This window comes from Narcine bancroftii, chromosome 12 (genome assembly GCF_036971445.1).
Source record: "Narcine bancroftii isolate sNarBan1 chromosome 12, sNarBan1.hap1, whole genome shotgun sequence".
NCBI classification, from domain to species: Eukaryota; Metazoa; Chordata; class Chondrichthyes; order Torpediniformes; family Narcinidae; genus Narcine; species Narcine bancroftii.
The window spans coordinates 66057502-66084087 of NC_091480.1; the positions used below are offsets into that span (position 1 = coordinate 66057502).

The 26586-nt window shown below is 46.2% G+C and overlaps 2 protein-coding genes across 2 annotated transcripts; both read left to right on the top strand.

The window, feature by feature from the left end:
• The first annotated feature begins 2993 nt into the window (after positions 1–2993).
• On the top strand, positions 2994–8625 carry LOC138747433 (keratin, type II cytoskeletal 8-like). Its single transcript, XM_069906646.1, has 9 exons — positions 2994–3453; positions 3582–3790; positions 4281–4341; positions 4488–4583; positions 5578–5742; positions 5850–5975; positions 6290–6510; positions 6873–6922; positions 8090–8625. Exons 1-9 carry the CDS (start codon positions 3067–3069, stop codon positions 8239–8241), a joined length of 1467 nt encoding a protein of 488 aa, XP_069762747.1. The 5' UTR covers positions 2994–3066; the 3' UTR covers positions 8242–8625.
• A 7564-nt stretch (positions 8626–16189) lies between these two features.
• On the top strand, positions 16190–23054 carry LOC138747434 (keratin, type II cytoskeletal 8-like). The gene is made up of 9 exons (XM_069906647.1): positions 16190–16630; positions 16759–16967; positions 17458–17518; positions 17665–17760; positions 18759–18923; positions 19031–19156; positions 19471–19691; positions 21576–21625; positions 22301–23054. Exons 1-9 carry the CDS (start codon positions 16262–16264, stop codon positions 22459–22461), a joined length of 1458 nt encoding a protein of 485 aa, XP_069762748.1. The 5' UTR covers positions 16190–16261; the 3' UTR covers positions 22462–23054.
• Positions 23055–26586: the final 3532 nt, after the last annotated feature.

Here is a 26586-nt window from a genome sequence, read left to right on the forward strand (position 1 = left end):
TAATCCCTAAACTGAAATATATGCCATTTCATTATAAAATGATTACAAATATTTAATTCGGATTGTATCAGTTGACAATCAGAGACCTCAAAAACACCATAAAATTACACTTTCAGAGAAAACTTCACTGATCAGGAAAAATAAATTAATAAAATCATACTTTTAATTTCATTATTTTAGCATAGGGACCCCAAATTTTTTAAAACAAGAAAAGTTATTCCTTAAATTAGAAGCAATTTTTTCTCATGGAATACAGCTTTGTATTTCAGCATGCCGTCTATCTAATGTTAATGAAACATCGGATTTCCATGTCACGGTAACACATTTCCTCGCTTTTACTAAAATCAACTTAACAAATTTTAATTGCAAATCTGACAGCGATAATGTAGGAGTGACACTTTCAAAATGTCCCAACAAAAATAATTCACGATTTAAAGGAAAGTTCACTCCTGTGATCCGTGGCAAACCCCCAAAGGGTTGACCTTTGAACAAGACCACGTGGAATGAAGAAAGGTACCAATATCCGTTCCACATCTAAAACATTGATCCGATAAATCCAATCTCCATCGACTCAATTTCTGAGGAGTAAATATGCAGTTGATGTAAAACATTATAATGAAATCATCTATCTCTTCCATTAATAGGATTTGTCAGAACCTCTTGACACAAATTTTGCCGGTTTTGTAGATCCATAATCATGTCCAAACCTCGTTCCCATCTTTCTTTTGATTTAAGCAATCCTAATTTAGGTGTCAGTTCTTGTAACAAAATATATGCAATTGAAATAAATTTTAAAATCATTCCATCAACCATAATTTGTTCCAAATTTGAAAGATCTTTTGAATAGTTTCCGATCCTAGTTTCTCTCTTTAGAAAACCCTTCGATTGAAAATAACTAATTAATGTATTTTAAGGTACATCATATTCAATCATTAATTGACCTTAACACCCCCTCCTCATTTCCCTTCTAATACCATCTATTTGAAAAAGGAATCTCTTTTGTAAAAATCAACAAGGGATTAATTAATGGCGTTTTCAATGAAAGAATATTTCCACCAGTTTCCAAGTTTATTTAATTCCAAATATTCAACCAATGTTTTAATATTGGGCCTTCCCTGTCTATTACACTAGATTTAGAAAGACATTTATAAATAAACTCGTCTCCTATCTTATTAATTCGATATCCACCCATGATGGACTAATGTTAACGGACATAAAAACTAACAAGCTTAATTGTGCTGCTTTGTACCAATTCTTAAAATTGGGACGTTGTCTTCCTCCTTGATCATATTTCCATGTTAATTTTACAACGACTTTCTTACCATCCTCACTTTCCAAAGAAATCCCTGAACTTGCTTATTTAAATCTTGAAAATATTTTGAGGTTAAAGTGTGAACGTCTTCAATGCCGACGATACCAAAAGTTCGTGCTATACCTGAGAGTGGAGAAGGTGATCCCGGATTACAACAGGATGCAGATGAACTGGACAAGCAGAGCAAGGAACGGCAGATGGGATTTCACTCGGAAAGTGCGAGGTGTTGCATTGAGGTGGATTAATTAATCCAGGGCAAGAATTACATGGTGAATGGAAGGTCGCTGGGGCGTGCTGCAGCACAAGGAGGCTTGGGACACAGCCAGATATTTCCATGGAGGCAGTGACCCAAGAGGACAGGGTAGCGAAGAAGGTGTTTTCCACGCTTGCCTTCTTTGGTTAGGGAAGTAAGTCCAGGTGCAGGGATGTCATGTTCCGACTCCACAGGACGTTGGGGAGACCAGAGCTGGAGTGTGGTGTGCAATTCTGGCCACCCAGCGATTGGAAAGATTGAATTGGAAATGGGTGCAGAACATTCATGAGAATGTTACTGGAGCTGGCATGATAATGAGAGGATGGGTGGGCTGGGGCTTTCCCCTTGAAGTGCAGGGAACTTTTACAGTATAGTCTTACTATTCTAATATTTCAACTTCTATTCTAACTTATATTTATATAAATATGCTCCTTGGTCCTGGAGAAAAGCTATTTCGTCTTTACTGTGCGAACACGTGTTGAACGTTGATGAAGGTGACTTGACTTGACTTGACGAGAGGGGCAAGTGGAGGAGACGAGCTGAGGGGACTCTGCGGCCGAGGGACCAGGTCATGCGGCGGGCTGCTGGCGACCGAGGCGAGGAACCCGCGGAAGGGAACGGCGATTCAAAGAGGTGCCGATGGCGCTGAAGGGTCCCTGACCATGTCGGAGATCTGGAGCTCGAAGTGCCAATGGCTTGGACTGGATTCTGTGTGGCTGCGGGGGCAGGGGAAGCGCCGGAAGCGAATCTAAGGGGATGGGGGGTGGGGTGGGGGTGATTCTCTCCCTATAACTGTAAGTCTGACTGTAAGATCTATCAGAGGCGCTTTGGCAATTACTGCCGGTGGCGAATCTGTCTGCCTTGCAGCAAGCAAAAGGACATTTCATGTAATAGGACACTCTTTTACCACCAGCATGATCAGTTGAAGCTAGAATCTTGAAAGATTTAAAGGGGACCTGTGGGGCACAGTTGTCATACAAAGGGTGGTGGGGAAATAGAAGGAGCGGCCAGAGACAGGAAAATTGTAAGGTGCACGAACGTCCATGGACGAAAGGTTTGAAGGCACATGGCTAAAGGCAGGTCAATGGGAGGAGATTGGAGTGTGCTGGGGACATCTGTAACCCAACCGCGGGGCTGGATAGGCTGAGAAGAATGGCCCCTTAACCCGTCTCTTCGTCGCCTCCAGCCCGACACGGCCGTGCAGCTCTGGGCAGTCAGGAGCCTGCTTTTCTGGAGCCCACACATTTCTGCTGACGCCAGCGTTGCCCGCAGCGCCAAGGGCGGTGAGCAGCGCAGGGGAACAGGTTGGAACTCACGGCAGAAGGTGGCGGCCGACTCCTCCTCCCTCTCTCCATTGCTCCAACCCCATCCTTGTCACCTGATAAGCCGACCAAGCCCTCTGTACAGCTCATAAAAGCAGCTCCAGCCTCTCTCGGCTGCACCGGGGACTTGCGATCGCCGGAGCAGCTTCGCCGCCACAGAGCCCACATCATCTTTCACCATGTCCTTAACAGGGATCAAGATAACAAGAAGCTCCTCCAGCAGATCAGGAGGACAACGAAGCTCCGGATTGGGACAATGGGGCGGGAGCCGCATGTCTTCCATAGGTGGAGGATTCAGATCGTCTGGAGGATACCAGGGTGCCGGGCGGGCTCAAAGTCTCATCCTGTCCAGTTCGAGAAGCTCGAGGTTGTCCCGCCCCTCCGGCATGGGGCTCGGTGTTGGTATGGGGCTCGGTGTTGGCATAGGGCTCGGTGTTGGCATGAAGACGGCTGTGGATCTGCACAGCCCCTTACCCAAAAATGACCTCAGTCAGCAAGCCATTCGTCTCCAGGAGACGCAGCAGATCACTGGGCTCAACGACCGGTTTGCCTCTTTCATTGAGCAGGTCAGTGCACCAGCTCTCCCCCGTCGCGCATGTTGGGAAGCCGGGGTTGCGTGTGTCTGGCCAAATGGCGCCTCCTTTCCTTGCCGGCTCCCTGTCAATCTAACCGTGGGCTCGCTTCCCATCCGCAGGTTTGCGCGCTGGAACTGAAAAATACTGAACTGAAGACCAAACTGGATCTCCTGCAAAAGCAGGGAACTTCCACATCGAACATCGAGAACATGTTCCAAATGTACATCGCCAACCTCAAGAGGCAACTGGAAGCTCTGGGGCAGGAGAAAGCGAAGTTCGAGTCGGACCTTGTGCAAATGCAGGCGCTGGTTGAGGACTTTAAGGGCAAGTAAGTGCGTGTGAGGCATTCCCCATTTCATCTGTTCTCGTCCCGGACGCGCTCACGGGGTCAGAGACATGGAGCAGAAGCCGGCAGATTGCGGCAAGGTTCAATGCATGAGGCACCCCGCTCTCTCCCACTCGGACACTTGGTTCTGGTGCGGCGGAGCAACAGCAGCGAGTGGGCGTCTGGGGCTTCTCTATGGGACCGGCAAGTGCGCCAAGAGGAGAGGCGCAGGCGAAGCCGAGCTCTGGAACGCGAGGAGCCTCCCAGAACTCTGAAAGCCAGCGAGATGGACCGGGAGATTCAGGGCAAGGAGGGCGCGCTGGTCTGGGGCGCGGCAGGGCCGATACTTCCCACGGAGCAGGGAGGGAAGAGCACTCCCAATGAACCGGGCAGCGTGCGAGGCGTCAGCACAAAGCAGCAGGGTCCCCTCGCAGCAACGGGACTCAATGCCTTCTTTGGAAGAGATTTTCCCTAAAGTCTAGATTCCTTTCAGGTACGAGGATGAAATTAACAAGCGGACTGAAATGGAGAACGAGTTTGTCATCGTCAAGAAGGTGAGTATGACTGGCGAGCTGTCTGTCCAATATGTCAAGCGCATTTCCGAGCGAGCTTTTCAAAGGCGTGGGTCACGAACATCTGTGGACACCGTGGTTGAAGTAAGCAACGACCTTTCACAGCCGTGTGTCCCTTTCCTCTTCAGGATGTCGATGAATCCTACATGAACAAGGTGGAACTGGAGGCGAGGCTGGAAGCCTTGACCGATGAACTCGAATTCCTCAAGAGTATCTTTGACGAGGTAAACAGGCGACATGGTCCGGCAATTGGTCCCTTGCCGATCCCTTCAATCTCCTTTCAGTTCTTTTCCTTCCGCCTGTTATGAGTCCAGAGGAGCCCAAAGCCCAGCAGCAAAAGATATTCACCACGACAAGTAGTTACTTCAACAAAAGTTGTTTTAAATTCTCTTTAAACATGGAAACAGGATCAAACTTTAACGTATCACTATTAACTTAACGCCCCGACTTAAGCCCCTTTTCATTCTGAGCGCACGTGTACGTAATGTGTGCGTAAATTTAAGAAATGTTCTTTGGAAAGGTAAATGTTTACCACCCAGGAAGGTTCTTGGAGGTTTGCAGAGAGACATGTGCTGTTCCAGGATTTGCACAATTCAGGTACCACCATTATTCACCTCAATGTCTTTTTGATGAAACTTGCCCCATGTGGGTTCTCTAGATGATAACCTCTTTCTTTCTGGCCAGCACAGAGTTCCTTTCTGTTCTTCCTATTCCAAAAGAAACATCAGACAGATAGCACTTCCAGCCATCCGCCACACTGGAGCTTCTGTTTCAGTTTGAACAACCTTCTCCTGGCTGACATTGTTCAGTTTCTCCCTCTCTCTGAGATTCAGAACAGCCAGCCACATGTCATTCTCTCTCTCTCTCTCTCTCTCTCACTTGCAAAAACCCCTCCTCCTTCTCCAGCAAACAATAGGAGTTCATCTTCTGCTCCCATCTGTTGTTTTAGGTAAACAAACGTCTCAATGACCTTTGAGTGAGCCCTTTGCAGAGAGGTCAGAAGGCTTGCAAAAATGTCCAACATCATTTCAATTAGCACCTAATTGTGCAATGTGCATTGCATTCTGCATAGTTTCTGTAAAGCCACTGAATATGAATGCTTCAGAATTTCAAATAAGATCTGTTTTAAAATGTGTGTATGTATGTAACCTACTCTAATTCTACCAATTTATCTCCCCAAAACATCTCCAAATATTCCATCACACCACCCACCTTTAGGAAATCCGCGAGCTACAGGCACAGATCCAGAACACTTCTGTCTGCGTGCAAGTGGACACTTCTCGTAAACTGGATATGAGTGGGATCATTGAACAGATCAAGAATCAATATAAAATATTGGCAGATGCTAACCGCAAGGAGGCTGAACAATGGAAAATGATGAAGGTAAGCATTCGCATCCAAGTCGCCAGGTCCCACCTGCACTGGCAGCTCTGACCTCTGTGTTGGAGGGGGAAACCTTTTGCTGACCAGTTCTCAATGTGTCCTTGCAGATGCAAGAGCTGAGCATGTCAGGTGGAGGTTTGGAAGCAGACATGCGGGCAATAAAAACAGAATGTAATGATCTGAATCAATCCATCCGGAGAATCAGCATGGACATCGAAAATCTTAAAGCCCAGGTAAGCCTCGGAGTGAAAGCATGCAGGATCTGGGTATCAACACCCGCAGTTTGGCAAAATACCCGCTTCTCCTCCCAGCCCAAAGCAAACGGCCAAGAGACGACTGAAATATCCGATCAATTGGGTCGAATTCTGCCATTCCAGGACCCTCTCACTCCTTCCGGGGAAAGGCTTAGGATCCTGATCCATTCTCAGCCAATCTACAACACAGCACGCTCAGCATGGTCCTTCTCAAGGAGGGGGTTTGGGTGGCATGTGGCAGGTGAGGCAGCGCTCCACGTACAAGTCATCATGTTAACCTTTGTGCCACTTAGCGTTTGAAACTGGAGGCTGATATCAGAGAAGCGGAAGAACGTGGGGAAATGTCTCTCAAAGGCAGTAAAAGCAGAATTCAAGAACTGCAAGACGCCATCCAGAAAGCCAAGCAAGAGATGACCAAGCAAGTCCAGGAACTCGAGAATCTGATGCAAGTCAAGCTGGGTCTGGATATGGAGATTCTTGCCTACAGGAAGCTCCTAGAGGGAGAGGAAGCAAGGTAGGACATTGGGTAGTTCCACCTTCCATGTGTGACACCTCTACACCAATTCTGTTTTCTTGTTCCAAAGGAGCGTGGGTGCAGCAGCCACGTACCTTGTACCCATGTGCTCCGCGGTGTGCCCCATTTGAGGTTGTGGAGATCCCTGCCATGCTCAGAAAGATGACTGCTTTTTACTATCAGCACTCAGGCGTGAAGAATGAGCAGCTCGGGCAAGGGTCTGCAGGCTAGAAATCCCCACGGGGTTTCACCCAACCAAGTCAGTGTTCCTTCGAGACGGAAGCAATTTGTAAACCTGAGCAAAATATGCCTCGAAACGTCCTCGAAAGGCCTGTGGTAACACGAATATTTCTTCTCAACAGGATGGCCGAAGGGATAAGAACACTCAGCATCCAATCAGTGCAACAGCAAGGTAGGCAGACGTGTCAAGATTTTACCCAGAGAACACAGCTATATGCATTGCTTTAATGATACTTGTTCATGAGTGTTACCTCACTGGCCTTCATGGTCTCCTGGCCAAGAGATGGTGTGAACTGAACTCCTCGCTTTTCCCTTCACATCCACCATCCTTTCCTCAGAAAGCTCACAGTTGACATCTCACCCCTAACTGAGACTCCACATCGCGGCCTTCTTCTGCGATCAGTCGTCGGATGGCACCCTGGCTCCCAGCCTGTTGCTTTAACGAGACTCCATGTGTCTGTCTCATGGGCAGCAATCCCTCCTCATCCTTACCCTACCCGTGTCTCTGCAACAATATACACCGTTGCATTCACCTTCATTCTCCAGTGTTTCTTCTGCCTTCTCTCATTGGGACGGGATGCCCTCGCCCCTTTTGATGCCTGACTACCATTTGGTCAGCCGTTCATTCCCTCTAATGTCTGCTCTTCCTGTTCTGACATCAAGCCAAGGCATTCATCAGAGACATAGTAGCAAGGCCATCCACCTCCATCGTCACCTCCTTCCTATAATCTAACTCAGTCCCTAAGTCAGGCTGACCTATTCATTTGTGCTTTTCCCTCTTCCACATTGAACTGTTGTGCTCCTCTCTTGGAGCCCTGTTCCAATTCTTGTTGGTACAACCATCTCCATCAAAGATCTCTTGTCCTCCTTGTAACTTATTCCAACTCCCACCACCCGCTTTGTTCCCTGATGTATATTTGTTCCGAACTTGGTAATGTTGCATCTTTCCGATCTCAGTGTCCAACTCTCTCCAGAGCCCTGTGACTGTCCTTACTTATCTCTGCACTCTACTGTCCTGTTATCTCGGTGCCGTGACTGACGGATGCACCTCGAGCTCCCAAATGCTGACATTTCAGTGATCACCTTTCCAAATCTTACTTCGTCTCGGGTTCTCTTTCCCTCTTTTCAAACGCCGTTTCTCCCCGCCCCCCTCCCCTCCCACCCCCCACCCCCATGTTTTGATGTGTGCCGATGTAGCTTAGAGTGAAGCTTGTGTTCGATCGAGTCCTTTGGGGTGCATTGTAGTAGCAAAGTGTCTGCCTTGGTTGTTGCAGTTCTTTCCGAAATTGCAGCGTCCTCATTTCAATGGCCTTTCTCCCCCTTCTCTCCCCCACTGCAGCTGATTATGGGCAATTTAATCAATTGAGTAGCAAACTGTCTGGATTTCTCCAAGGGGCCGGTGAGATGGAAAGCTCTTCCATACAACTCGGAACACCATTAATTACGAAATCGGTGCTGCAATCCAAAAGCCAAGTGCAGAGCACATTTTAAATCACAAGGGAGAACCTCCTGTCCGCTCTGTCGCTCGTGGCTTTCTTGCAAGGCGCAGCAATTCTTCCTTGTGGTGTTTTTCGTGAAGTGGGTTCACTTGGTCACATTCCCTTTCTGCATGACCTTGGAATTCTGCTCAATGCACGCCGTTGTGCAACATGACATTAACTTCGATCTTAATGAGGGTAGAAATGATATTACATTAGTCTGCAGCTTGGGGTTGTGAGCAAATTGGGGAAGTCATCTTTAATTGTTGGTCATTGTAAAACAGAAAATGACCCCATGTTTTACATGCTGTATCTGCTCTCTGGTTCTCTCTCTTTCTGTATCGGGAATTTACCTTGTCCATCAATTTTGAATAAACTGGAATATTTCAATCTGCAACTCTGGATTTTACTTTGCTCAAGCACATGATTAAATGATCGAAAAGATCAAGGTTCACATCTTCGTGTCGAGTTGAAGAACAGTGAATCATTCCACTAGTTGCTCTCAAGGAAAGAGGCTGAAAAATAGAACAGATAGACGTCTCGAATCAAAATCACACCCGACCAAGCCGAGCTGCAACAGAAGGGCTCCCTCACCTGAGATAGGCTAGTTTATTATCTGAAAGTACATACATTGACACTGTTCACAATGCAGCTCAATTATCATAAATTCTGTGCAACTCGTCAGTGGTGCAGTGAGATAGGCACCGGGCCAGAACAATTCCAGTGGGTCCTGCACACAGAACCAGTCCAAATTGAATGAGGAAAGGACTCTTCATCTCCGGGCTATGAGGGCCTTGCAGGAAATGGCACGGGGACGAATCCAATGCGTTCTGCAATCTCTAATTTACCAGAATGACTGCAAATTCTCCCATTGCTCCCTGAAATGGCGGGTAAAGAAGTGGTAAGGCATGCTTGCCCTTATTGTTCACTGGGTCTAAAATTTGGGAGGTCACGCTGTAGCTGTGTAGCAATATGCTGAGGCCACATTTGGAGAATGCTGTGAAGTTCTGGTCACTGCCGTCCAAGGACATTTTTGAGAGGGTGCAGGACATTTTCAGCCGGGAGTTGCCTGCCTTCGAGAGTATGATCTCCAACGGGTTGGACACATTTGGATTGTTTTCATTTGAATGTTCGAGGCTGAGGGGCGTCCTGAGAGCACCATATCAAATCATAACGGTCATAGATAGGCGAGATGGTCAAAGCCTCCCCACCCCCACCGTGGCAAGGTCCAATATTAGAGAACGCAGCTGTCAGGTGAGACAGGGAAAGGTTAAAAGAGATGTGCGAGGCATGTTCTCCACACAACACACTGAAGAGCTTTGCTCCGGGAGGCAGTGGAAGCAGGTAGCTGCAGCATTTGAAATAGAAGCGAGGCAGGTTCAGGAATAGGATGAGATGGTGTCGGACTCTGGCTTTACCCTACCCTCAATGTAGTCTATATGTCGTCTGAGTCCAGCGTGCTCGTTGAATGAAGTGATAGGAGAAGGTATTCGGTTCAACAATCAGTTTATTACACAGCACAAGAATAAAGCTTAACAGAGCTCTGGTTCTGTCGTTAGTTCATAGGTCACCTGCACAGTGAGCTATTCCCCAAGACTGACCTCTACTGTCCAGTCTCTACAGTTTATATAGCTCAACCTTATCATACAGAACAAAAGTTGGCTTCCTTTGCTAGATCTCATTATCATACAGAACAAAAGTTGGCTTCCTTTGCTAGATCTCATTATCATACAGAACAAAAGTTGGCTTTCTTTGCTAGATTTCTTGCATAAGATTTATCACAAGTAATTTCCTGCTCTGCAGATATCTGGGATATAGAACTCCCATCTTAGTCCTCAAGGTCAGAATATCCTGTTATTTTGATCAGAAATCAATTCATACCCCAGATATTTCTAATTATTTCTTTGTTCTCATTTGGCCATGTTCTTCTGTTCTACTCAACACCTCCTTCTGCCTTCTTACTGAGTTATTCCATTCTCTTTGTTTCTGACAGTTTCTGTCAGGATTCTCTTTGTTCTTGTCTGGCCATTGGCTCCTGTGCTAATCAACACCTCCTTTTGCCTTAACCTTCCTACTAAATTGTTTCATACATATCCTCTCTTTTGTATTTTGGGAGCAGGCAATTCTAAACCTACTGTAATCAGCCAACTTTGCTACATACTGTGGTTGCCCCTTACTTACATTACTCTTTCCCTTCACCATGAGGTAAATATTAAATTGTTACATAGTCGAAGTACTCGAGATGGCAGAGGTCGACAGCATCGAGTCCACGCTGCTGAAGATCCAGCTGCGCTGGATGGGTCACGTCTCCAGAATGGAGGACCATCGCCTTCCCAAGATCGTGTTATATGGCGAGCTCTCCACTGGCCACCGTGACAGAGGTGCACCAAAGAAAAGGTACAAGGACTGCCTAAAGAAATCTCTTGGTGCCTGCCACATTGACCACCGCCAGTGGGCTGATAACGCCTCAAACCGTGCATCTTGGCGCCTCACAGTTTGGCGGGCAGCAACCTCCTTTGAAGAAGACCGCAGAGCCCACCTCACTGACAAAAGGCAAAGGAGGAAAAACCCAACACCCAACCCCAACCAACCAATGTTCCCCTGCAACCGCTGCAATCGTGTCTGCCTGTCCCGCATCGGACTTGTCAGGCTGACGTGGACTTTTTACCCCCTCCATAAATCTTCGTCCGCGAAGCCAAGCCAAAAGAAAAGACATAGTACTGGATTCATGTATACAAACTGAATAGTACATAAGCATATATTCTACATATTTTCTATGATTAATTAACCCCTATATTCCAACAATGGACAGAACAAGACCCACATGCAGGCAGGTGAGATGATTGGAAAATTGGCCCGATGATTCCCACACACATCATGGGCTGAACAGCTTCTGCTGACTGGTCGATGCACGGAGATTTAGAAAATCCAGAACAGTGAAGTGTTCAAAATTAAAACGTAGAATTCAATATACACGATCACAAGAACACGTCATTGAAAACCCATATGAAATGCTTCACTTGCTTTCAGTTACCCGGGCCCAGTGCCGGGTGCACCGTCTGCACAAACAGTCCCAAGACCTGCTCACAGTTCGGGGACTCCCCCTGAGAGTCGGGCCTTTGTATTGGCCACATGGTGCCCAGGCAAAGACCTGCCCACAGCCCACCACCCCATTGGGAAGCTGGATGTGCGCGGTTACTGGTGTGGGGCAAAAGTGGTTGGGATTCATTCCCTTCCCAACACAGGACTATCAAAACCAACGGAGCAGGACAGTTCGCCGCAGAGTGACTGTTTTCAGTGCCGGCAGGGATCAGTGTCCGTGGTTTCCTTCAGTAGCATTCGAGTTGTTGGCTCTCTCGGCATATTCATCAGCCACGCGTCCAACTGACACTCAGTGCTACAGCGCACATACTGTTGTGTGTGTCATTGTGTGTGTGTGTGTGTGTGTGTGTGTGTGTGTGTGTGTGTGTGTGTGTGTGTGTGTGTGTGGGCTTGCGTGTGTATGTGTGGGTGTTTGTCTGTTTGTGTGTGAGTGCGTTCGCGCGCGTGTGCGTGTGTGTGTAAAGAGGACATGACCATATCTACTCTTCATGCCACCCTTTGCAGATTACGCTGTCCGGGGGCTGAAAACCTACCGCATTCTTGGGGTCCCTTACTTGGCCAGGTGAATTGCCCCCTGTCTGACCAAGGGTCCCTCCACCTGACCACGGATCATTCCTTCTGACCACACACATGCGCGCACACACACACGCATTCACAGACGCCCACACACACACACACACACACACACACACGCACATTAGTTTTTCCAGTCCGTGTGTTCAATCCACCTTCTCAGAGCCCCTTTCCCAGCCAGGAGACTCGACGCCCCTGCAAATCACCTCTCACTATGTGTACACCACTGGATACACACAAACACCAAGGTGACTGCACTCATGTGATGGGCTGAGCAGGGCTGTCCGTGAGGTAGACAGGCCATTCTGTGATTAGCGGGCATTGCAATCACAGTCGGGATAGTGGTATGGTTGGACTCATTGGTGAAGGTCAAATGGGCTTGAGGTCAGAGGTTAGTGTGGGGTCATTGGGGAAGTTTGTGCTTTGTGAGGTCACTGTCCAGGATTTGAACGATCTGTTGAGGGAGCTGACTCTGGTTTTAATTGATGGTTCTGATAGTTTTTCCTGATGGGAGCAGCTGGAAGATGTGAGGTGCATTGTGGTGGGGTCTTCCTTGATTTTGAGAGGCCGCTTTAAATACCCATCTCAGTAAATCACATTAATGGGAGTGTGCTCCCAGTAATCCTCGCTGCTGCTTTTATGGTCCAGTGGATTTACCTCTGCCCTGTCGCCACGTAGGAACTGTCCGGCCCTGTGATACAGCCGGCCTGGACATACTCCATAGAGCTTCTGCAGGAAGTTGACATGATGGTGGGTGATAGTCTTTCCCGTTTAAGCCTTCTAAAGGAGTGCGGTCGCTGTCGCACCTTCCTGACAAGTGAGGAGATATTGAGTACCCACGATAGGTCATGAGTCATGTGAGCTCCAAAAAACTTGGTGCTCTCCACTCTCGCCACTCTCAAGCTATTAACATGCAGTGGAGGCTGATCGTTCCTGGTCCTCCCGAAGGCCACAATCATCTCCTTTTTCTTGATGTACGTTGACTTAATGGTAAGAGTGTGGCAGTGGGGTGTAATGACTCAGATTAGAGGCCTGTGTCTAATGGTGCGCTGCAGGATTCAGCACTGGCCCCACTCTTGTCTCTTATCAATTTGAATGCCTTCTTTTCTTTGAATATTTTATTTATTCAACATATATAATGTCAAGAAGTTAATATAATACCATAGTTACATAATAGTATCTTAACAAATATATGCTGAAACTATATAAAAAACTAAAATATAAAATAAAAAAGACTAACTACTACAAATAAAAACCGTACACCTACTAATCCATTCACCTGAACTAATCTAATCCCTAAACTGAAATATATGCCATTTCATTATAAAATGATTACAAATATTTAATTCGGATTGTATCAGTTGACAATCAGAGACCTCAAAAACACCATAAAATTACACTTTCAGAGAAAACTTCACTGATCAGGAAAAATAAATTAATAAAATCATACTTTTAATTTCATTATTTTAGCATAGGGACCCCAAATTTTTTAAAACAAGAAAAGTTATTCCTTAAATTAGAAGCAATTTTTTCTCATGGAATACAGCTTTGTATTTCAGCATGCCGTCTATCTAATGTTAATGAAACATCGGATTTCCATGTCACGGTAACACATTTCCTCGCTTTTACTAAAATCAACTTAACAAATTTTAATTGCAAATCTGACAGCGATAATGTAGGAGTGACACTTTCAAAATGTCCCAACAAAAATAATTCACGATTTAAAGGAAAGTTCACTCCTGTGATCCGTGGCAAACCCCCAAAGGGTTGACCTTTGAACAAGACCACGTGGAATGAAGAAAGGTACCAATATCCGTTCCACATCTAAAACATTGATCCGATAAATCCAATCTCCATCGACTCAATTTCTGAGGAGTAAATATGCAGTTGATGTAAAACATTATAATGAAATCATCTATCTCTTCCATTAATAGGATTTGTCAGAACCTCTTGACACAAATTTTGCCGGTTTTGTAGATCCATAATCATGTCCAAACCTCGTTCCCATCTTTCTTTTGATTTAAGCAATCCTAATTTAGGTGTCAGTTCTTGTAACAAAATATATGCAATTGAAATAAATTTTAAAATCATTCCATCAACCATAATTTGTTCCAAATTTGAAAGATCTTTTGAATAGTTTCCGATCCTAGTTTCTCTCTTTAGAAAACCCTTCGATTGAAAATAACTAATTAATGTATTTTAAGGTACATCATATTCAATCATTAATTGACCTTAACACCCCCTCCTCATTTCCCTTCTAATACCATCTATTTGAAAAAGGAATCTCTTTTGTAAAAATCAACAAGGGATTAATTAATGGCGTTTTCAATGAAAGAATATTTCCACCAGTTTCCAAGTTTATTTAATTCCAAATATTCAACCAATGTTTTAATATTGGGCCTTCCCTGTCTATTACACTAGATTTAGAAAGACATTTATAAATAAACTCGTCTCCTATCTTATTAATTCGATATCCACCCATGATGGACTAATGTTAACGGACATAAAAACTAACAAGCTTAATTGTGCTGCTTTGTACCAATTCTTAAAATTGGGACGTTGTCTTCCTCCTTGATCATATTTCCATGTTAATTTTACAACGACTTTCTTACCATCCTCACTTTCCAAAGAAATCCCTGAACTTGCTTATTTAAATCTTGAAAATATTTTGAGGTTAAAGTGTGAACGTCTTCAATGCCGACGATACCAAAAGTTCGTGCTATACCTGAGAGTGGAGAAGGTGATCCCGGATTACAACAGGATGCAGATGAACTGGACAAGCAGAGCAAGGAACGGCAGATGGGATTTCACTCGGAAAGTGCGAGGTGTTGCATTGAGGTGGATTAATTAATCCAGGGCAAGAATTACATGGTGAATGGAAGGTCGCTGGGGCGTGCTGCAGCACAAGGAGGCTTGGGACACAGCCAGATATTTCCATGGAGGCAGTGACCCAAGAGGACAGGGTAGCGAAGAAGGTGTTTTCCACGCTTGCCTTCTTTGGTTAGGGAAGTAAGTCCAGGTGCAGGGATGTCATGTTCCGACTCCACAGGACGTTGGGGAGACCAGAGCTGGAGTGTGGTGTGCAATTCTGGCCACCCAGCGATTGGAAAGATTGAATTGGAAATGGGTGCAGAACATTCATGAGAATGTTACTGGAGCTGGCATGATAATGAGAGGATGGGTGGGCTGGGGCTTTCCCCTTGAAGTGCAGGGAACTTTTACAGTATAGTCTTACTATTCTAATATTTCAACTTCTATTCTAACTTATATTTATATAAATATGCTCCTTGGTCCTGGAGAAAAGCTATTTCGTCTTTACTGTGCGAACACGTGTTGAACGTTGATGAAGGTGACTTGACTTGACTTGACGAGAGGGGCAAGTGGAGGAGACGAGCTGAGGGGACTCTGCGGCCGAGGGACCAGGTCATGCGGCGGGCTGCTGGCGACCGAGGCGAGGAACCCGCGGAAGGGAACGGCGATTCAAAGAGGTGCCGATGGCGCTGAAGGGTCCCTGACCATGTCGGAGATCTGGAGCTCGAAGTGCCAATGGCTTGGACTGGATTCTGTGTGGCTGCGGGGGCAGGGGAAGCGCCGGAAGCGAATCTAAGGGGATGGGGGGTGGGGTGGGGGTGATTCTCTCCCTATAACTGTAAGTCTGACTGTAAGATCTATCAGAGGCGCTTTGGCAATTACTGCCGGTGGCGAATCTGTCTGCCTTGCAGCAAGCAAAAGGACATTTCATGTAATAGGACACTCTTTTACCACCAGCATGATCAGTTGAAGATAGAATCTTGAAAGATTTAAAGGGGACCTGTGGGGCACAGTTGTCATACAAAGGGTGGTGGGGAAATAGAAGGAGCGTCCAGAGACAGGAAAATTGTAAGGTGCACGAACGTCCATGGACAGGAAAGGTTTGAAGGCACATGGCTAAAGGCAGGTCAATGGGAGGAGATTGGAGTGTGCTGGGGACATCTGTAACCCAACCGCGGGGCTGGATAGGCTGAGAAGAATGGCCCCTTAACCCGTCTCTTCGTCGGCTCCAGCCCGACACGGCCGTGCAGCTCTGGGCAGTCAGGAGCCTGCTTTTCTGGAGCCCATACATTTCTGCTGACGCCAGCGTTGCCCGCAGCGCCAAGGGCGGTGAGCAGCGCAGGGGAACAGGTTGGAACTCACGGCAGAAGGTGGCGGCCGACTCCTCCTCTCTCTCTCCATTGCTCCAACCCCATCCTTGTCACCTGATAAGCCGACCAAGCCCTCTGTACAGCTCATAAAAGCAGCTCCAGCCTCTCTCGGCTGCACCGGGGACTTGCGATCGCCGGAGCAGCTTCGCCGCCACAGAGCCCACATCATCTTTCACCATGTCCTTAACAGGGATCAAGATAACAAGAAGCTCCTCCAGCAGATCAGGAGGACAACGAAGCTCCGGATTGGGACAATGGGGCGGGAGCCGCATGTCTTCCATAGGTGGAGGATTCAGATCGTCTGGAGGATACCAGGGTGCCGGGCGGGCTCAAAGTCTCATCCTGTCCAGTTCGAGAAGCTCGAGGTTGTCCCGCCCCTCCGGCATGGGGCTCGGTGTTGGTATGGGGCTCGGTGTTGGCATGAAGACGGCTGTGGATCTGCACAGCCCCTTACCCAAAAATGACCTCAGTCAGCAAGCCATTCGTCTCCAGGAGACGCAGCAGATCACTGGGCTCAACGACCGGTTTGCCTCTTTCATTGAGCAGGTCAGTGCACCAGCTCTCCCCCGTCGCGCATGTTGGGAAGCCGGGGTTGCGTGTGTCTGGCCAAATGGCGCCTCCTTTCCTTGCCGGCTCCCTGTCAATCTAACCGTGGGCTCGCTTCCCATCCGCAGGTTTGCGCGCTGGAACTGAAAAATACTGAACTGAAGACCAAACTGGATCTCCTGCAAAAGCAGGGAACTTCCACATCGAACATCGAGAACATGTTCCAAATGTACATCGCCAACCTCAAGAGGCAACTGGAAGCTCTGGGGCAGGAGAAAGCGAAGTTCGAGTCGGACCTTGTGCAAATGCAGGCGCTGGTTGAGGACTTTAAGGGCAAGTAAGTGCGTGTGAGGCATTCCCCATTTCATCTGTTCTCGTCCCGGACGCGCTCACGGGGTCAGAGACATGGAGCAGAAGCCGGCAGATTGCGGCAAGGTTCAATGCATGAGGCACCCCGCTCTCTCCCACTCGGACACTTGGTTCTGGTGCGGCGGAGCAACAGCAGCGAGTGGGCGTCTGGGGCTTCTCTATGGGACCGGCAAGTGCGCCAAGAGGAGAGGCGCAGGCGAAGCCGAGCTCTGGAACGCGAGGAGCCTCCCAGAACTCTGAAAGCCAGCGAGATGGACCGGGAGATTCAGGGCAAGGAGGGCGCGCTGGTCTGGGGCGCGGCAGGGCCGATACTTCCCACGGAGCAGGGAGGGAAGAGCACTCCCAATGAACCGGGCAGCGTGCGAGGCGTCAGCACAAAGCAGCAGGGTCCCCTCGCAGCAACGGGACTCAATGCCTTCTTTGGAAGAGATTTTCCCTAAAGTCTAGATTCCTTTCAGGTACGAGGATGAAATTAACAAGCGGACTGAAATGGAGAACGAGTTTGTCATCGTCAAGAAGGTGAGTATGACTGGCGAGCTGTCTGTCCAATATGTCAAGCGCATTTCCGAGCGAGCTTTTCAAAGGCGTGGGTCACGAACATCTGTGGACACCGTGGTTGAAGTAAGCAACGACCTTTCACAGCCCTGTGTCCCTTTCCTCTTCAGGATGTCGATGAATCCTACATGAACAAGGTGGAACTGGAGGCGAGGCTGGAAGCCTTGACCGATGAACTCGAATTCCTCAAGAGTATCTTTGACGAGGTAAACAGGCGACATGGTCCGGCAATTGGTCCCTTGCCGATCCCTTCAATCTCCTTTCAGTTCTTTTCCTTCCGCCTGTTATGAGTCCAGAGGAGCCCAAAGCCCAGCAGCAAAAGATATTCACCACGACAAGTAGTTACTTCAACAAAAGTTGTTTTAAATTCTCTTTAAACATGGAAACAGGATCAAACTTTAACGTATCACTATTAACTTAACGCCCCGACTTAAGCCCCTTTTCATTCTGAGCGCACGTGTAAGTAATGTGTGCGTAAATTTAAGAAATGTTCTTTGGAAAGGTAAATGTTTACCACCCAGGAAGGTTCTTGGAGGTTTGCAGAGAGACATGTGCTGTTCCAGGATTTGCACAATTCAGGTACCACCATTATTCACCTCAATGTCTTTTTGATGAAACTTGCCCCATGTGGGTTCTCTAGATGATAACCTCTTTCTTTCTGGCCAGCACAGAGTTCCTTTCTGTTCTTCCTATTCCAAAAGAAACATCAGACAGATAGCACTTCCAGCCATCCGCCACACTGGAGCTTCTGTTTCAGTTTGAACAACCTTCTCCTGGCTGACATTGTTCAGTTTCTCCCTCTCTCTGAGATTCAGAACAGCCAGCCACATGTCCTTCTCTCTCTCTCTCTCTCTCTCTCTCTCACTTGCAAAAACCCCTCCTCCTTCTCCAGCAAACAATAGGAGTTCATCTTCTGCTCCCATCTGTTGTTTTAGGTAAACAAACGTCTCAATGACCTTTGAGTGAGCCCTTTGCAGAGAGGTCAGAAGGCTTGCAAAAATGTCCAACATCATTTCAATTAGCACCTAATTGTGCAATGTGCATTGCATTCTGCATAGTTTCTGTAAAGCCACTGAATATGAATGCTTCAGAATTTCAAATAAGATCTGTTTTAAAATGTGTGTATGTATGTAACCTACTCTAATTCTACCAATTTATCTCCCCAAAACATCTCCAAATATTCCATCACACCACCCACCTTTAGGAAATCCGCGAGCTACAGGCACAGATCCAGAACACTTCTGTCTGCGTGCAAGTGGACACTTCTCGTAAACTGGATATGAGTGGGATCATTGAACAGATCAAGAATCAATATAAAATATTGGCAGATGCTAACCGCAAGGAGGCTGAACAATGGAAAATGATGAAGGTAAGCGTTCGCATCCAAGTCGCCAGGTCCCACCCGCACTGGCAGCTCTGACCTCTGTGTTGGAGGGGGAAACCTTTTGCTGACCAGTTCTCGATGTGTTCTTGCAGATGCAAGAGCTGAGCATGTCAGGTGGAGGTTTGGAAGCAGACATGCGGGCAATAAAAACAGAATGTAATGATCTGAATCAATCCATCCGGAGAATCAGCATGGACATCGAAAATCTTAAAGCCCAGGTAAGCCTCGGAGTGAAAGCATGCAGGATCTGGGTATCAACACCCGCAGTTTGGCAAAATACCCTCTTCTCCTCCCAGCCCAAAGCAAACGGCCAAGAGACGACTGAAATCTCCGATCAATTGGGTCGAATTCTGCCATTCCAGGACCCTCTCACTCCTTCCGGGGAAAGGCTTAGTATGCTGATCCATTCTCAGCCAATCTACAACACAGCACGCTCAGCATGGTCCTTCTCAAGGAGGGGGTTTGGGTGGGGTGTGGCAGGTGAGGCAGCGCTCCACGTACAAGTCATCATGTTAACCTTTGTGCCACTTAGCGTTTGAAACTGGAGGCTGATATCAGAGAAGCGGAAGAACGTGGGGAAATGTCTCTCAAAGGCAGTAAAAGCAGAATTCAAGAACTGCAAGACGCCATCCAGAAAGCCAAGCAAGAGATGACCAAGCAAGTCCAGGAACTCGAGAATCTGATGCAAGTCAAGCTGGGTCTGGATATGGAGATTCTTGCCTATAGGAAGCTCCTGGAGGGAGAGGAAGCAAGGTAGGACATTGGCCAGTTCCACCTTCCATTTGTGACACCTTTACACCAGTATGTGTACTTGCATAGCTCAATATGCTTTGGTGCTCTGATATATTGTTGTGACTGGGATTTTTGACTTTGAAAATAGCATTCAGTCAGTTAGTTCATCTAAGCACCAAGCTCATTTCCAGAATTAACTGTGAGTCAGTTGTTCATGCACCATTTCTCATGTTGGCATAACTCTCCCAATAGTTCAGTAGATGATGGTATTGTACGTCGTATCCAGATTTAATAGTATTTCGACCATACTCTTTTTTTGTGTTGTTACAACTCCAGAGGACCCCAAAACCCAGCAGCAATAGGAATTCACCAAGATCAATGGCCACTTAAACAAAAGTTGCTTTTACTCATCTTTAAACATGAAAATGGGATCAAACTGTAACTTATTACTCTTAACTTAACCTTAACAACCTCCTTCTAATTTTAAGCGCATGTGTATGTAATGTGTATATGTTCAGGAAAGTTCTTTGATTTAGTGTCCAATCTCACTTATCACTACTCCAAGTCAGGCAAGTCTTACACTGTTCATAGAATTTTACATATATGAATTTTCACCATGCTTTGCTGCTTACAGGCAAATTGTTACTGTTCAGGAAGGTTATTGTCGATTTTCAGATGGAGAAATTTGTTGCTCATTGGACACACACAAACTGATTTCCTCGAACCAATAACTTCAGTGTCTTGGTGAAGAAACTTGCCCCATCATTGGTTTTCCAAATTATAACCCATTCTTCTAGGTCACCACAGAGTTCCTCTTGTTTCCCTTATTTCAGGTGTAACAGTCTAGCCAATCATTTCCTCTTGCAAAGACTACAAGTGTTTTTCACCAGGCTGAACTCAGAACTCACAACTCGTCTTCAAAATGTGGGTTTCAACAAGCTGCTAGCTTGCCATTATGCAGCCTCAAAAACCACTGTAGAAATCAGTTCTCTTTCTGTCTAAAAGAGAAATCCTGTTTGGTCTTTTCTCTCTCTCTCTCTGCTTGCAAAACCACTTGACCCCTCTTAGAACAGCAAACTGCAACCAGACAGATGGCTGGCACCGGAATCAGTTTCTGCTGGTCATCTGTTGCTTTAAAGACAATAGTTCATTTACTCCACAGCATCGGTCCAATTAATACCTACGTGAAGTCTCCATAGGCACTCTTCAAAGTTTCTGCAAAGTCACTGTGGACATGAAGTCTCTCTTTCAGCAAAGCTCTTGCATTTTAAATGGGATGTGTTTTGTAAGTATCTGTTTGTGAAGTGACCTACCATAAACCCACAACAATCTATCTCTTTTACAAACATTTATATATAATATAAAATATAATATACCCCATAACAGTGTGGACAGTTGTGCTCCTGACCTCCTGAAGGAGCCCAGAATCTTTTTTCCTATTTGAGCAGCACCGTTAGTGTAGTGCCAGTGACCCAGCTTCAAATCTGGTGCTGTCTGTCAGGAGTTTGTACACTCTCCCCATATCTGCGTGGGTTTCTGCTGGATGCTCCTGTTTCCTCCCACCCTCTAAAACCTTTCGGGTGTTTGTAGGTTCATTTGGGTGAAATTGGGCTGCATGGGTTTAAATGCTGTAATCAGCTTCTACCATTCTGTAAATAAAAAAAATTAATACATTTCATTTAAAATTTGAGGCCCTTCCATGCTCAGAAAGGCTTTTTACTATCAGCGCTCAGACGTGAAGAATGAACAGCTCGGCCAAGGGTCTGCAGGGTAGAAATCCCCACAGAGGTTCACCCAACAAAGTCAGTGTTCCTTAGAGAGGGAAGCAATTTGTAAACCTGAGCAATATATGCCTTGGAACATCCTCAAAAGACCTGTGGTAACACGAATATTTCTTCTCAACAGGATGGCCGAAGGGATAAGAACACTCAGCATCCAATCAGTGCAACAGCAAGGTAGGGAAATGTGTAATTCCTTGTCAAAACTTTTCCCAGAGAATAAAATATAAATTAAAATCTCCCCTCATTCTTCTACGCTCCAGGGAATAAAGTCCTAACCTCTTTAACCTTTCCCTGCAACTCAATTCCTGAAGTCCCAGCAACATCCTAGGAAATCTTCTCTGCACTCTTTCAATCTTATTACACACAATACTCCAAATTTGGCCTCACCAATGTCTTATACTACTTTAGCATAGCATCCCAACTCAATACTGTGATTTATGAAGGCCAATTTGCCAAAACTCTCTTTACGACCCTATCTACCTGTAATGCCGCTTTCAGGGAATTATGTATCTGTATTCCCAGATCCCTCTGATCTACTGCACTCCTCAGCGCCCGACCATTTACCATGTATGTTCTACCTTGGTTTTTCCTTCCAAAATACAACACCTCCCACTTCTATGCATTACATTCCATCTGCTATTTTCTGGCCCATTTCCCCAATTGGCCCAGATTCCGCTGCAAGCTTAAAAAGCCTTCCTCGCTTCCCACAACACCTCCAATCTGAGTGTCATCTGCAAACTTGCTGATCCAATTGACTACATTATCAGCCAGTTCATTGATATAGATGACAAACAACACTGGTCTCAGCACTGATAATCATAGTTTTCAACTTTGTTTCCTTTTGTAAAGGCCAGTATGGTGGAGGCTCCTTTTATAAGAATGATCTGGACATGATGAGATCCTCTTACGCTGGCGGAGAACAGTCAGAGCCCAATAAGACTGTACTGGTGAAAACAATTGAGCAATTAGATGGTGTGACCGTTTCATCAAGAACAACTGCCTTGCTATAATGCAGAAAGAATTCACGGAATTATGAGAATCTTGCAACTAAACAATTTTATTGCTATCTCTTATTCATTTGTCATCTTTAATTCAGAGTTCAATTTTGTTAATTCTAGCTTTACATTTTTGTGAAACCTTTTAAAAGGTTGACACTGTAAAATCCCTTGGTTATGCCTTGATGCTTTTGCTGGGATAAGGAATGGTCACAATCTTTTGATCATCCGAATCACTGATCAATCTGTCAAATGCAACATATGCTCCACAGACCAATAAATTGAACTGTAGTGACATCAGTGGCCATATAATGGATTCATGTTGGTGGAATCATTTATTAGCATCGATTACACATTACTGAATCCCTCAGACATACTTTGGTATTAACAACTATGAATGGTTCGGTACATCTCTCTCATTGAACATTACAGCATAGTACAGGCCCTTCAGCCTTTGATGTTGTGTTGATCAATATGACTTTGATTCTGATCATTTGACAACTAGATACAAAAAATATTGAGATGTTTTTTGGAAAAGCTTGAGAAGATACTATCATTTGAATTTTTGGTTGCTTGAATGAGAAATAAACTAAAATTTTTCAAATGGATCCATTTCATGTTTCTGAATCCAATTTAAAAAAACCAAGCACCTTCTCTTCAAGAACAAATTATTGCTTTCTTTATTTTCGACGTTTACCATTTTGTTTCTCTACCGATTTTTCTTCCATTGTGCTTTGAACCTCACATTTCTCTGCTTGGTAATTCTTTTGACTCACTCTTCCTGCAGCGCCAGCGGCCCAGGTTCGAATCCGGTGCTGTCTGTCAGTCTTCCCGCAGCGCCTGCGGCCCAAGTTTGAAACCGGCGCTCCGGTCTCCCACCCAAGTTCCAAAGATGTACAGGGTCGGAAGGCTAATTGGTCAAGTGGGTGTAATTGGGCGGTGTGGCTCATGGGAGCCTACTCTTTCTTTCCTCGACATTGAACACTGCATTCACACTACTTCCTGTACTTACACTGAACTTTAAATTTTCCTCACATATTAATTTTCACCCTGCACTAACCTTCATTCATATAATCCATCTCTGACACTTCATCTCCATCTCAGAACACAGGGAAGCTGCAAATATCACTAAAAGTGCAATGTAGCCCATGGCTACATTGATTATACTTTCTTCCCCACCCCCTCACCCAATTTCCACTCTCTCCATTTCTCAATATTCACTTCAATGATGAGACTTTCCACACAGATACCTCTAAAAGTTTCTTTCATCTTCCCAAATCATGGCTTCCACTGTATCAAAGATAACAGAGTCTGAGCCAAAACAGGCAAGGCTTCTCAACTCTTCCTCCATTTCACCGACAACTACATTGGTCCTGCTTTCTTCAACCAAGATGAGCTTGTCATTTTATCCTCAGACTCACTTGGTCTATCTTTGGCAACTCTTCCCACTTTTCTGATCTCTCTGCTTCCATTTTGGAGCACAAACTTTCAACAGACATCTTCTTTCGACCTGCTAACTCTCACAGTTACCTTAACTCTTCCCACCCTGTGTCCTATAAGGATTCTATTCCTTTCTCTCAATTCTTCTGTCTCCATCGCATCTGCTCTCAGGATGTGGCCTTGAGTTCCAGAAAATGTGGCTACCTCTCCATGACCGTTGACTCAGCCCTCATCAGCATCTCCAGTATTTCCCACACATCGGCCCTGGCCCCTTTCCCCACAGATGCAACATGCATAGGATTCCCTTTGTTCTCACCTGCCACCCCACCATTCTCTGCATTCAACATATCATCCTCTGTCATGATCCCACCACCGGACACATCTTCCTTAATCCTCCCCTCTCAGCCTTCTACAGGGACTACTCCCTCCATGACTTCCTCATCCACTCCTCCCTTCTCACTCCCTCCCTTCCTTTAGTACCTGCTCCAGTGACTGCAAGACTTGCACTTACACCTCCCGCACCACTATTCCGGGCCCCAGGCAGTCCTTCCAGGTGAAGCAACACTTCATCTGTGAATCTGCGGGGGTCGTCTACTTCATCCCGTGCTCCCATTGTGGTCTTCTCTACCTCGGAGAGACTGGACGCAGACTGGGGGATCATTTCCATCCACTGCAACAGCAAGGACCTCCCAGTGGCCACCCACTTCAATTCCATATCCCATTGCCATACCAACATGTCTGTCCATGGCTTCATGCACTGCCAAACTTAGGCTACCTGCAAATTGGACGAATAACATCTTATATTCTAGCTTGGCAGTCTCCAAGTAGATGGCATCAATTTCCATTAACCGCCTTCCCCACTCTCCCCACCCCATTTGTCGCCCTTCCATTATCAGAGAACTACCCTTCTCAGCCCTCTGCCACCTCCCCCCATTATTTCTCAACTTCTTTCTCTGACCTGTATCCACATAACTCCAGCCTGAGAGCTATGTTCCTCCCCTTTCCCCATTCTCATTCTCCAACTTTTTCTTCAGGTCCACTTTCAACATTCCTTACAAACTGTGGCGGATGAACCATTAGGCTGAGTAGGCTTATGCCAAGGGGCCCGGAAGGGAGGGGAGCCCGGCAGTAGCAGGGACGTCGGGCTCCCAGCAGCAGGGTTTGGAGAACCCTAATATAAGTTATTTAATGCAACTTAACATCACTTTTTTCTATTCAACGGAGGGTGGGGCAGGGGGGCAAGGTCAGGGGGAGGCTTACTAAAACTCAGCCTAAGAGCCTGGATTATAGTTAACCCACCACTCCTTAAAAAGGTCTCAGGCCTGAAACACTGATTGCCTTTTTCTACCTGTGGATGGTATGTGATCTACTCCAGCACCTTTGTGTACAGCACTCGACTCGAGCGTCTACAGATTTTCTTGTTTAACTACCTGAAAATCTGTTCTAATTTTACCTTTGTAGTATCCATTGCCTGAATTGCCTGATTTTTATCTTTGATGGTAAGGGTCATTGCTCCCCAAATGTTATTTATAATTCACAGGTGTGTCTTTGAAGAGTTCAAATGGTTGGTTACACAAAATTCAAGCTTACACCTAAATAGAGAGCGTAGGTGTTCAGTGATACAGTCACCCAATCTGCGTTTGGTTTCATCAATGTATAGGAGGCTACCCCTTGTGCACTAAATGCAGTAGATTAGAGTAAAACACGCAAGTCTGCAGACACCGTTGGTTTAGGTTTAGGTATAAACACAATGCTGGAGAAACTCAGCAGGCCAAACAGTGTCATTTATATACCAAAGATAAAGTTGCATGATCAACATTTCGGGCTTGAGCCCTTCCTCAAGTGATGAACAAAATGTCGGCAGGCACCCAAACAAAATGGTGGGGGGAGGTCAGGGGTAGGAGAATAGGTGGATAAGGGAGGGAGGGTACAGCAACAAACAGGGGGAGGAGGGATGGCTCTGTGAATGGAGAGGGAAAGGGGTGGAGGACTGGAGAAAAGGAGACAGAGGGATGGGGAAGGGAGGGAGAATGGGGAGTGGGTTAGCAGGAACCAGAGAGGTCGATGTTAATGCCGTCCAGTTGGAGAGGGCCAGATGGAAAATTAGGTGTTGTTCCAATTTACGGGTGATCTTAGTTTGACAGTGCACAAGGCCATGGGCAGACATGTCGGCGTGGGGTTGGGGTGCAGAATCAAAATGGTGGCCACTGGAGGAAGACAGTAGATTAGATTAGGCAGTATGCATAAAAAGTTTCAACTGGCCTGGAAGATCTGGTTGGAGGTTGAGGGTGGGGAGGGGAAGATGTGCCTGGTGGTGGGATTGCTCTGAAATTGGCGGAATTGTCAGAGGATTATGTGCTGCATGCGGTGGATGGTGGGATGGAAAATGAGGACCAGAGTCACGGTGCTTGTTTGCCTGGAGGAGACACTGGAACTTGAAGCTAAACCCACTAAATTCATCAGGTTGAACACCATCACTGGGAGAAAAAGAATTGTCAACATTTCCAGCCAGAACCCTCCATCGAGGCAAAATTCTTGTCCTGTCTTGCAACTTGGGTTGGGTGAAATTTTCCACTTGGCCTTAACCCTTTGGACTCCAGCCATTTGTAACCTTAGATGATATATACTGCTGTTTAGGTCCATGGGTAAACTACAGTGTGAACACTAGTCTGAACCAGCTGGTGGTTGTGTATAAAACCA